This window comes from Enhydra lutris, unplaced genomic scaffold, assembly GCF_002288905.1.
Source record: "Enhydra lutris kenyoni isolate GAN:26980312 unplaced genomic scaffold, ASM228890v2 scaffoldscaffold35, whole genome shotgun sequence".
Classification (NCBI taxonomy): domain Eukaryota; kingdom Metazoa; phylum Chordata; class Mammalia; order Carnivora; family Mustelidae; genus Enhydra; species Enhydra lutris.
Window position 1 is genome coordinate 7,403,545 of NW_019154119.1, and position 12,162 is coordinate 7,415,706.

The window sequence follows — 12,162 nt, forward strand, 5'->3', positions numbered from 1 at the left end:
TGCCCCAAAAGTCACTGGGAAGCCAGGGATGAGGCCCTGAGGCCAGTGCGGAAGTTGCAAGAGGGCTGCCGAAAACTAGGGACACTTCTCACTTCCCCTCTTCATCAGTTTACTGACAGACTGGCTGCAAAGAGGGAAGAGGGGTAAATGCAGCCCGGTGCGGGGGTGGGTGTTCACCGACTGGGGTGGGCAGGAAGGGTCCCCACCTTCTCACTTCCAGGCCCTTCCCGTGGAGAGCAGAGCTGTCTGCTTTCCCAGAGCACCGGGGCTCGGGTTCAGGTCACAGAATCCCAGAACCCAAAGGAACATTTTGAGTTATTTGGGCCAACGTTCCACACCATACCTGAATCATGACAGTTTGCCCCCAGGCTGAGCTTGTGTACCTGCAGAGATGGGAAGCCCACCAGCACACGCAGCCTTCTGAGAGCTCTTGAGTGTGAGCAAGTGCTCCACACTGCACCTGGGACGGCCACAGCCTCTCTCAAAGGCACCTTTACTGACGGGAGGTCACATGACATCTGCAGCACCGGCCCGGGCGCACTGTGTTGACGCCCCGGAGGAAGTTACATTTGACTCTTGAACGAAGCAAGGGTTGGCACCCCCCACTGCCCCCCCGAACCCTGTACAGTCAAAAATCTGAATATAGCTTCTGACTCCCTCACAACTGAACTACTAATAGCATACTACCGACCAGGAGCCTTGCTGATAACATGAACGGCCGATTTTTGTTATCATACCTTTGGTATATTACACGTATCATGTACTGTATTCTCAGAGTAAGCTAGAAAAAAGCAAATGTTACTGAGAAAATCTTAAGGGAGAGAAAACACATTTACAGTACTGTCCTGTGTTTATAGAGATAAATCCATGTAAAAGTGGACCCATGCAGTTCAAACCCTTGTGGCTCAAGGGTCAGCGGCTGTCCTGGATTCTGCCAGCTAGAGCCACCTCGTGGCGACCATCAAGTACCAGGAATTGCCCCGGCCCCAGTGGCAGCCCTCTCAGCCTCGAACAAGTGTCTCCTGCCGCACCAGACACCGGGCCTCCCTGTCTGATGACAGGAGCACGGTAGGTCCAAAGACGGCCTGCTCCATGGCTTCCGCTGTCCACAAAGAGGCCAAGTCTCTGGGAAGGGAAGCCGTCAGTGCTTGGTTCTGTGTCCTTGAACCATCCCTGGTGGCCGGTCCCTTCTGTGATCCTGTGCCTTTGCTGTTTGTGCAGCTCAGCTGGTGTGCCTCAGGCACCCCGTAGATGAGGCTGATGAGAGCTCAGCCTCCACCCTGCCCACGGCAGCCAAGCAGTGTTCTGGAAGGGTTCTGGGTCCCTCTAGCCAAGCCTATTCTGCAAGATGAAACAGATACCCCCTGGCCATGACTGGTTGATGTTCCCGAGATTCTAGAGAATCCAAACCCAGCGCCTAACCTCCGGCTGCCTGCTCCTCAGCCCCTCCTGGCAAATGCACAGTGAGGGTGACGATCAAATGGCCACTGTGGATCCAGCTGCAAGAGGCGGAGAGCATGTGAGGGTGTGGCGCCATGCCAGGGACCCAGCTAGGAGCCTTCCTTGGTCTGGACCCACCATGGCCTCTGGCCTTTGCAACTCAGAGCTGGAGAGAGGGTTCATGGTGAGGAGGCAGGGCCCGGGGTGAACCTGGGTTTCTGCCCCTGAGGACAGTCTCCCTGGGAGGGTGTGAAGGGAAGATGGTGTCCACGGCCCACGGAGGGAGCCACCTACCATTGCATCCGGGCTTCTGGTCTCCGCAGCAGTCCTGTCCTCCAGGAAGACCCAGGCTGGGGCTGCCTGAGCTGCAGGTGTGGGAAGATTCCAGCAGGGCCCTGGCTCAGCCAGCTGCCTGATGCCCCCGCCTGGGCTTCCTCAGGCTCCCAGGAATTTCCCATGCTCAACCCAGGGCTGCCTCTCCCCAGGTTACCGGGCAACAGCTCTGGCATCCACACCAGGTCGGCTGCAGCCTGGCCCTGGGACCACCTGCTCGACCTGCCCCCTGGGCCCCAGGCTACTGAGTGGGGGAGGGGAGGCGACAGAGAAGAAAGGGGCGGGTGGCTTCTTTCCTGGAAGTTCCTACAAGCCCTCTCAGAGCCCTTCCTTCCCCTTGGGACAAATAGTGAAGGGCTGGTGGACACTGCCATCTGCTGGCCACTGGTTATAACAGCATCACTGTGTGGCTGAACACCCTCCGACGCAGACTTAAAAAGACCGGGACCAACCAGACAGTCTGGGGAAAGATTTGGGAGCCCTGGCACCGGGTTTAACCAGGTGAGTGGTTCTGCACCTGCAGTTAAACCAGGTTACCTGGAGCTGTAAGGTGTCCTGGGAGATGAGAGGACAAGCACTGTGGGCCTCCACTGAGGTCAGGAAAGGAAGTACGTATGGGGTCATGATAAAGACCTGCCTTCCAAATCACCTTTGCAATGCACTAGCTTTATGACCTTGGTTAAGTTACTGAACCTGTAGTCCTCCATCTTCTCACCTTTAAACAGAGATGGGGTTCCCACTTGTCAGGGTGTGCCAAAGTGTGAAGGGCATAAATTTAGTAGGTAAAGTCAGTGTCTTTGAGACATTTCCCTTCTGTCAGCTTGCTGTCTTGTGAATATCAGTAGTCTGAATGTTCTGGAGATTTTCTTGGAGACCTTTGTAGACACCTAAGATCAAAAAATAATAAAACTCCTTTTGGAATAAAAAACAGGTACTCTTAGAATATTCAATGATTTAGAATGCCCAGTCCTTTAATCTTGGTCAAATAGGAGCCTGGAGTTTCTGTTCCAGTCATACTATGAATTAAGGACCATACTGTCTTCGTCTGGGAAGATGGGGGCTGGCATGGGTCAGGAGCAGAGGTGGAGGAGCCAGTTGTGTCCCCCAATCTGGGATGTGAGACCTTGCCACTGCCCCGGAGGATGAGGACATTGGGACCAAAAAGTGTCCTGATTCCCACAGCAGAGTGTCCAGGGGGGTTGACCTGGGGACCCAGTGTCATCAGGTTGGGTGGCCTCTCAGGTCTTCTGGCCCCACGTGGCAAAGGCATCTGTGAGATCTGTCTGCAAGAGAGAGTCTCGGAGGCTGCCGTGAAGTGCTGGCTACAACATTGGGAACTTGGCCTGAGGCCATGGCCACTCCCATATGCTCCCCACTTTCCTAGACAGCTGCTCCACCTCAAAGTAATACCTTAATTTAAGGCAACACCCCAGTTGGTTCTGTCCTCCCAGACTTCCTTCCTGGGTTAGATAAAGAGTTGGAGGACCCTAATTAAATTGCTTATCCTGACTGCTGGGGACACAAATCTAAGAGTTAGGAAAACACTGGGTGTCAGAGTCAAAATCCCAAAAGCCACCAGCAAATCATGGCAAATTAAAAGAACAGGGAGATGCCATTTCTTCTTTACTTCTCCGGTTAGTAAAACCAGAGAAGATAAAACCCGCTATTGGTAAGCAGTGGACAAGGGGGCATTCTGCAGATCCTTGGCAGGAATGTAAATTCATAGAGTTTTCCAAGAGCAATGTGAGAGCATCAACATTTGAAAGAAGGAAATGCTTTGACTCAGCACTCTTGTAGGAATTTAAGTTGTTATGCTTAAATTCAATATATGAATTTAAGTTGTTTACCCACATAAGTAAAGATAAATATAGAAGAATTTTTAAAATCGAGGAAATTGTGAAAACTGGAAATTACCAAAATGGCTTTTAATAGGGTCATAATAAAATAAATTATGACACACCCTCACGCGGACTGCTCTTCTCCTGTTACAAGACTGAGGTGGATGTTGGTGTGTGGCATGGAAAGGTGCCTGCAGTATATCATACTGAAATGCCCAGTGGACAGAGTAGAGGAAGAGGAGGGAGCCTCCATCCACACAAAGTTCAGGCTGTGTTGATGAATGTGTGTCTACCCAGCTGTCATGTGTCAGTCACTGTCCCATCCACTTTCTGTACCCCAGCCCTCTCCCCTCCTCGGGGGTCTCTCTCACTTCTTTTGCCTCCATCTAAAAACAGGTGCACATTGTTTACATCATAAAACAATAAATCTGCCTTGGAGAGCTTCATTATTACATGTCAGTATAAAGGGATTCCTGCGTAGTACTTAAAGATTGACAGATCGAGACAACAGAATAGGGAGTCCAGATCACAATGTTTGCGAATAATAGTGTTTGTGAGTATTTAGGGAACAACATAGTCACAATTCCGGTGGAAGAAAGGACAAAGTGTTCCAAAAAACCTGCCAATGAATCATACTGGATACTTGACTGAGTATTTAGGGGGAAAAAATGACCCTTATCTTCAGACATAAACCAAAATGAATTCTCAGTGAATCAAAGAATTGGTTGTGGAAAATATATTTGGAGAAAATTCGTGACTATTCATATAGTGTGGGGTAAGGGATGCTTCTTTAAGTATCATTCCATGGTAAAAACCACCAACAGGAATGTCCAGGGTTGGAACTACATAAAAATCTTAAATCTGCAAGTAAAAATATTCAAAACAACAGAGCTGACCCTAGGAAAACGATCCAACTCAACATCACCAGTCATGGGAGACAGTGGCATCACGTGCCCTCTGGCTGGTCACCTGCGTTGAACCATGAGAAATCACTAGGAAAATACCAGTCGAGGAGCAGCCTGCAGGATTGGTGTGGACCCCCTAAAGACGTCAGCATCACGGAAGACAGAAAAGCCTGGGAACTATAGAATGAAGGAGACTAAATGCACATGACAGTTAAATACGATGCATGACCGTCAGCTCGAGTCTTGATTGGGAGGAGAGGGGAGCTGTTGTGAAGAAAAGCCATTACTGGGACAAGTGGGCACACTGGAATATGAGCGAAAGTTAGATAAGAGTAATGTGTCCGTGTCCCATTTCCCGAGTATGAGCACTGCATCGTGGTTAGTCAGGACAAGGCTCCACACTGTGCATCTAAGAAAGCAGTTGCTAAAGGGTTTAGGGTGAAATGTCATGGCGTCTGCGAAGAAAAAGACAGAGAAAGGAGAAGGCAAACGGCCGTGTGAACAACTGTGCATCTCCTCAGCTGGGGCACCCTCACCCCACGCTCCCTCTCCGGGACTGAAGGACTCACCCACCCACTGCTTGGAGGACTGAGTCTCTGCTTAGTCCTCCCTGGGACTTGTGGTGACTGAAGAGAGCTAGCTGCCTCACCACTAGACCCCTCCTGGGGTGGCCCACAATGGACAGCTGGTCTGGTCAGTGTGGGGGTATCAACTCCTGCCTCCTCCTCTCAAGTCAGAAGGGCTTGGGAGGGTCATTGGAGCTCCCTTGGCCCCAGGCTGGGCCTCTGCTGTGACCGTGGCACTCAGCCCCCTCCGTCCAGCCCAGCATCCTCCCCTGGCCATCTGCGGGTTCCCTCTCCAAAACCCAGTGTGAGCCCAGGTGAAGGTGCACTCGTGGGGTATGAACCTGTCCACTTCTCTGTGAGTTTGAAACTTTCTCAAAATAAAAACTTAGGGGAAAAAATAAGTTAAAGACAAATGGGATAATACGTATCAGAAAAGGGTAGGCTCTTTCATTTATAAAGCATTCTTACAAATCAGTAAGAAAAAGACAAACAGCCCAACTTTTAACATGCTCAAAGGAAATAAACAGGATCACTAGAAAGAAAATTCTGAGACCAACAAACTGGTGGAAACATGCTTAAGCTCACTAGGAGTCAAATACGTGTCTTTCAAATCAAGAACTGTCACTTTTCCCTTACCATATTTGAGAGGATTTAAGGAAATGAATCCAGGGCTGGCACAGGTTTGGGGAGGAGCTCTACGCCAAGCCTCCTGGGGGAATGCTTGGTGGCGGTTCTCAAAGCCACTGAAAGTTTTGTGTCCCTGTGCCTGCGCTCAAGTTCTCCGGACTTCTGCAGTCCCATTCCTTTAGCATCCAAACAGGAAGCCTGGCTTTGCTGGGCCCCAGGGAGTGGGGGGATGTCCTAGAGGAGCATCACAGAGAAGAACAGAATCAAGGCAGCCACAGAACACTACCATCCCGGCGGGGTCCTCCTCTACCGATGGGGGGGGCCCACCTGTCTCTCCCAGAGCTCGCAAGTTGCCCACAGGCAACTCCTCACAAACGTCTATTACTTTTTAATGCAAAAGGATTAAGCTCTTGGTCTTTCTGCTCTTCTCCCCATCTCCTGAGATCCTCCTTCACTCAACAAAAGACACGGAGACCCACCAAAGTGTTTTTTGACACATTACCCCTTTTCTCCCAAGCAGCCTCCTGGTGGATCTGGCTCAAACAGCTAGCTAGCATTCAAACGATCACCCATCCATCTCCCACCACGGACCCCACCTTCCCATCAAATGTCCGTAGCTTACGGACTGGAAAAGTAAGTTTCGTATATCAGCACAAAGCATCCTAGGTAAAGATTTAAGATGATGGTTTGGGAGGTAACAGTGAAAAATGCTTACGGGGTGATAAATGAAAAAGCAAGTTATAAAACAATACATCCCAAAAGATTTTGTATTGTTTAAAGATGTGTGTGTGTGTGTGTGTGTGTGTGTGTATAGAATAAAATGCCAAGAGAGCAGGAACAACAAAATGTGCACAGTTGTTATGTCTGGTATGAAATGAGCGGTGAATTTTATGTCATTTTTGCACTATCCGTATTTTCTGTATTTGTTCTGTAATGAGGATGAATTAGAGCTATACGACAGTTCTAGAAGCAGGGGATCTTCTAGAATCATGCTTCTGGAGAAGGATGCCTCACTCACCGCCCTACAGTCATGTCCATCCTGAGGCCCACCCTGACTCAGGCCTCAACTTCCTACAAGAATATTGTCCCTCACACCCCAGACCCCATCCTGAAGTACTCTTTCCCTTTGTTCCTTCTGTGAGTCCACTCGCTTCTTCTTCAGGATAAATGTCAACTCTTGGACACGCACTCAAGGCCCCCCAAGGGTAGATGCCCTGTGGTGCCTGCAGCCTCCTGATCCCACCCCCCACCACACCCCCCTACCCCCACCCCCGCATGCTCCCCCACCCCCCAGTCCCCAGGACACTGAGCTCTCCGGAAGCATGCTGGCTTTGCAGTGCTGGCTATGACACACTTTACATCATCTCTCCCTCCTCCTCCTCCTCCTCCTTAAGCACCCCTAAGCCCTACTGAACAGTTTTTAGTTCCAGCCTTCTGTAAGTGCTTTACAGCTGTACCAACTAGGAAGCCATTGCCGAAAACCCCACTTAGAGCGGTCTAAGCACTTGTGTGAGAAGTCTCGACACCTCTCAAGAAAGAATCTAGGGCTTGTACGATAGTTCATGAGCCATCAGGTCCCCGCCTCTTCCATCCCTAATGGGTAGGCCCCAAATTCTTGCTTGTGCTTCACCGCCCCAAGATGGCTGCTGCCTCTCCAGCATCTCATCTCCTTTCCAGGCGGAAGACAGGGAAAAAACAAAGAGTTTTCTCCTAGCAAGGTAAATCAACTTCAGGAACTTCAGGATATGTGACCAGAAATTGTCCCATGTGCCCTCCTAACTGGAAAGGAGGCTGGGAGTATGAGTGTCTCTCCTCCCTGCCTCCAGGGCAGTAAAGGTTAACAAGGAAGGGGACTGTGAATGGCTTCGGGATACCTAATCCACAGTGCTTACCAGACATTTCCTCTCATCCCGGTCATACTGAATCTCCAGCAGTGTGTGAATTAAAGGTTGCCATTACATTCACTTCACCAATAAGAAAACCCAAAGCTCAGAGATGACATTCATGTTTTTCATGACCCAGGTCTGGCCCCACCTCCTCCCAGAAGAGTTCCTTGAAGGCCCCAGACGCAGGCAGAGTTAGCTGGATGCCCTTCCCTGTGCATCCGGGGCCTGCATCCGTGTTGACATCTCCAACTACTCCTGAGCAATGTGTGAGCCCCACCAAGGAAAGCTGTGTCTTCTGCATCCTCAAAGCCTGGCCGGGTGGCAGGCCCAGAACTGTGGCTGGGAGCGTTTGCTGAGTAAGCGGGGAGGTGGTGGCCCTGCTCCACTTGGGATGCCTACACCGCTAGAGTGCTAGACATCACATTGGAGGACAGAGACAAATCAGCAGATCCCCAGGAGAACCATCCCAGCAGAAACAAGGGCAACGTTAGTGCACCATGTGGCCAGAGCTCAGAGCAGACTCCCTAAAGGCTGCGGACTGCGCTGCCCCTGGGGCCCAGCGACTTCCCTGGGGTGGAGGGAAACCGATGCCTGGAGCATTCCTCCAGGGCGGTGCAAAGGGAAACTGTAAGATCCTCGGCAATGTGGTTTGCATTACTGTAGCTTCAGCCATGGCAGGGGTTCCCTGAGTCTGGCAGGAAGCAGAAAATATCAGATTTAGATCCCACATTCCGTGCATTGTATACAATTATCCACTAGAGCCACATAGGGGCAAGCAGGACCCACGGAGACAGCAAGTGGGATTGCTCTCAGGGACCAGGTCGCTCTATCATGGGGAGCGCTCGTGTTCTTGGCAGCCTCCAGGAGCCCCAAAGTCCCCAGCGCTGTGCACTTGGGAGCCCCTGGGGCCAGGGGTGAGTTTCACTTCCCTGCAAGGCCTGGGTGACAGGCAAGCTACCAGCTGCGGCAACAAGGGGGAGTCCCCTTCTCCGCAACCTTGCACCTGTGCTTGGTGTATAAGTGCTTCCCTAGATCCTCCCCAGCGGTCTCCACAGGCTCAATGAGGGCTCAGCCCCAAGTGGCTTCAGCAGCTTCTGACCCAGGACCCTGAAATCAAGGGCTCAGTGTGTGTGTGTGTGTGTGTGTGTGTGTGTGTGTCATTAGGAAGGAAGGGCACCTGGAGAGACGGGTCTGCACATGGAGAAGGAGGGAGAGTGTTAGCAGTTCTGTGAGAGGGAGACTTTGGGGTGACAAAGATTGTCTCCTTGACCAAACCTTAGGCTCCTCTGATCCCTCATCTTCAGTCAGCCTTGACCTTGACTCCACTCTCGCCCTGTAACCTGTATGGATGGCCCAGTCTTAGCAAGAATCCTCTTAAGCAAGCTGAGAGATGATTGTCCACCCCCACACCCACCCTCAGGGGAATCTGATCCCCCTCCACATCTGATCAAGTTCTCCATCTCCACCTTTGATGTCTAAGCCCTAGCCTGCCTTCAGCAAGAATCCTGCTAGGTTGGTTGAGCAAGAACCACCTCCCCTTGCTGTCTCCTCCAGACCCCTGGCCATCTAACACCACGTGCCCTGGCTGGACAGAGCTAGGCCTGACCCCACTGCTGTGACAGTCCAGAGCCCATTGCAGTGGTCTCCGGAAATCTTCCGTGGGGCTTTAACGAGAGTCTGAATGATATACGGTATCTCTTTAGCAGGGGAGAGGAAAGAAGCTTTGGGAAGCTTTTGTTGAGAAGGCCCTGTTGGCTACTTTCAGGAGGGCCGCTGGGAGGCCTCCAGAATCGTCAGCTGCTGCTTCTTCGGACAGCGCCCCGCAAACGGGTCTAACTGATCTTGTTGGCTGGGGTATAGGTTACCTCCTTCGACCCTCCTCTGAGCATCCCCAGGGCCATGACCACTGGCTGCCCTGTTTCCCAACACTCTCCCCAAGGCAGGGGAGCCAAGTAATTTGCCGTCTGACTCTGGGCACTCTGCTAGGAGCGAACCAGGCGCTGTCGCTGCCAGGACAACTGGCGCAGACCAGGTCTTGCCGTTCCCAACAAGCCTCCGTTTATCCTTCGGTGCCTCCTGGCCACGGGGTTGGCTCAGGACCCTGGTCCGGGGATAGGGGGCGTCGTGGGGGGCAGGGGGCGTGGCCAGGCTGGACCCGGGCCTCCTACAGCGCCCACCCCGCGCAGGGCAGTAGTTCCCAAGCACCAGGAAGGCCGCAAATTCACGGCGGCCGCTGGCGGAGCCCGGTGGCCACCAGGGGGCGGGCGGGGGCCGGAGCCGGGGCGGGCCGAGCGCGCGGGGCGGGGACGCGGCGTCGCCGTCGCCCGCGGGTCCCGTGACCGTGCGCCCCGCCCGGAGCCGCCGCGGTCATGCAGTCCCCGGCAGTGCTCGTCACCTCCAGGTGAGCCAGACCCCCGGTGCTCGGCGCCGCATCTCGAGCCGCGTCGACTCCGGGTGCGCGCGAACGAGCCGGATGCGCCCCAGTCCGCGGAGCAGGCGGAGGCGTTCCTCCCCGTGGGCCCGCGGCCGGGCCTCGCCAGCGCCCTGGCGGGTGGTCTAGAGTCGGCCCCCCAGCCGCCCCGCGGGAGAAGTGGGCGCATTGAGTGTCTCCGTTTTACAGATGGGGAAAACTGAGGCCCTTAAGAGGGTAACGAACTCGCCCCAGACCCAGTGGAAGGCTGGGATTGGCTGGTCCCGTAGGCGGGCGGAGAGGGGGTTTCCTCTCCCCTTTGCCGACGTGCGTTCACCTCTTTTTAGCCCGAAAATATAGTTTATGCCTCCTGTCAGCGCTCACTGTGTCCCAGACCCCGTGCGCGGCACTGGGGATGGGGGTGAATCCTAAAAGGCCCGGCCCCTTAGGGGACACGGAATGAACCCAGGCCTGCGGGGGCCAGAAGCTAAGGGGGAGGGGGCAGTAGGTTCAGGTTGCCATGGGAGCACAGTGCAAGGGCGGAACCCAGGCTTCTAGGAGGGGGCGAAGGAGCCGCGTCCCAAGGAAGAGTAGGAGTTAACCGGTTGAGGGGGAGAGAAGCGGTGGCAGCTGCTCCAGGAGGTAGCTCCGGAGAAAAGTGCAAGTTACAGCAGATGCCTGGGAGGCAGAAGGTGCCGCGGTGGCCCAGCCTGACCCAGACCTGGAGGACCTGTGCAAGGTGGATCCTGGGAAGGAGGCATGTGCTTTGACTCTGTTATAGAGTGACTCACTTAAGGTATTTCCGCAGACGCCACTCTCCTTTCCCCTACCCAGGATCTTGGTCTAAGATGCCAGTTTCTTGCAGAAATGGATGTATTTGTTTCCCAGCCCAACGGTTCTTTTTCCCGCTGTAATCTGAACTCCCCTGTGACTTCAGGTCTAGAAAAATGTGATTCTGTATGTGAACTCTGATGCCAGAACCTGCTTGGTGTCCCCTGCATGACCCAGTGAGGTCACAGGCTGTGTCTTCATTGGCACAAGTGTACCTGGGGTTCCCTAAGTCACCTCTCCCTGAGCCTGTTTTATTCTCTGCAAAAAGAAGTTTTGAGATTGGCAGGTATGAATTGTGCCGGCGGCATACTCCCCTCTTAGCCCATGCAGATGGGGTGCAACTTCGGCGCCCAGTGCTTGGGAAGGGGGTTGGTGGCTTTCCTTCCTGCACCCGGCCGGCAGGGCCTGCTCACAGTCACGGGTGCCCAGCAGGTGGTGCTCACTCTTTCCCCCTGGCAGGCACCCACAGACCTGAGCCGCTGCCCGCAGGGGGGTCCAAATGCTTGAGACCGGCCACCAGGCAGGCTCCTCCCAGTCAGACCCCAGTTCAGCTTTCCAGCGCAGCCCCCCACTGCTCATCGCCACTGGCATTCACACCTGTGTTTGTCCAGCAGCTCCTGGCCCGGTGCCTGCTCTGTGCCAAGGACTGGTTCAGGTTCTAGGGTACAGCAGTGAACCAAATGAAGCCCGTCTTGTGGAGCTTTAGTGGGGACAGCTGGACAGTAGGTAAATAGATGGTGTGTTAGGGACGATAAATGGTATGAAGGAAAATTAAACAGGAGGGAAAAAGAGGAGATAGGAGTGAGTGCTGTTTCATCCAGGAGTGTCGTTCTGATAGAGTGGCAGTTGGGCAGATCCAGACAGGTTCCCTGAGGGAGGGAGCCATGAGGATATCTTGTACAAGACAGTACCGAGCAGAGAGGACAGCAGAGTCAATGTCCTGGGGCAGGGCACCAGCGAGGAGACCAGCGTGGCAGGAGTGGCGTGGGCCTGGGGGAGTGGTGGGTGAGGCAGTGAAGAGCTGTGGGTTTGGGAGTGGGTGGGTGGGGGAGCAGTGCAGGGGTGGAGGGAGAGAGAAGGGACAAGGAAGACTTGCAGAAGTGTGCCTTCAGTAGGCGATGGCCTCAAGTAGGAGCCAACCAGTGTGTCCCCAGAGGTGGGGGAGGCGGGTGCAGGCCCGTTGTGAGGCGGAAGCTCGGGGATCTCTCTGATTGCTGCCGTTCTCGGTGAAATAAACAGGGCTGTCGGGGGAGAATGGCATCGGGGGTCCATCGGGGGTTTGTGGAGCGACGCGGCTTAGACCCCACGTCTTGCTGCTCAGTGGAT

At 53.7% G+C, this 12,162-nt stretch overlaps 1 protein-coding gene across 1 annotated transcript in view; it reads left to right on the top strand.

Moving 5' to 3' along the window:
- Positions 1-9,917: 9,917 nt before the first annotated feature.
- LOC111154156 (HCLS1 binding protein 3) overlaps positions 9,918-12,162 on the top strand; it is a 28,910-nt gene continuing 26,665 nt past the window's right edge. The window contains exon 1 of the mRNA XM_022513575.1: positions 9,918-9,996. Within this exon, the coding sequence (XP_022369283.1) occupies positions 9,965-9,996 (32 nt within the window). The 5' untranslated portion in view covers positions 9,918-9,964. The remainder of the gene's footprint in view (positions 9,997-12,162) is intronic.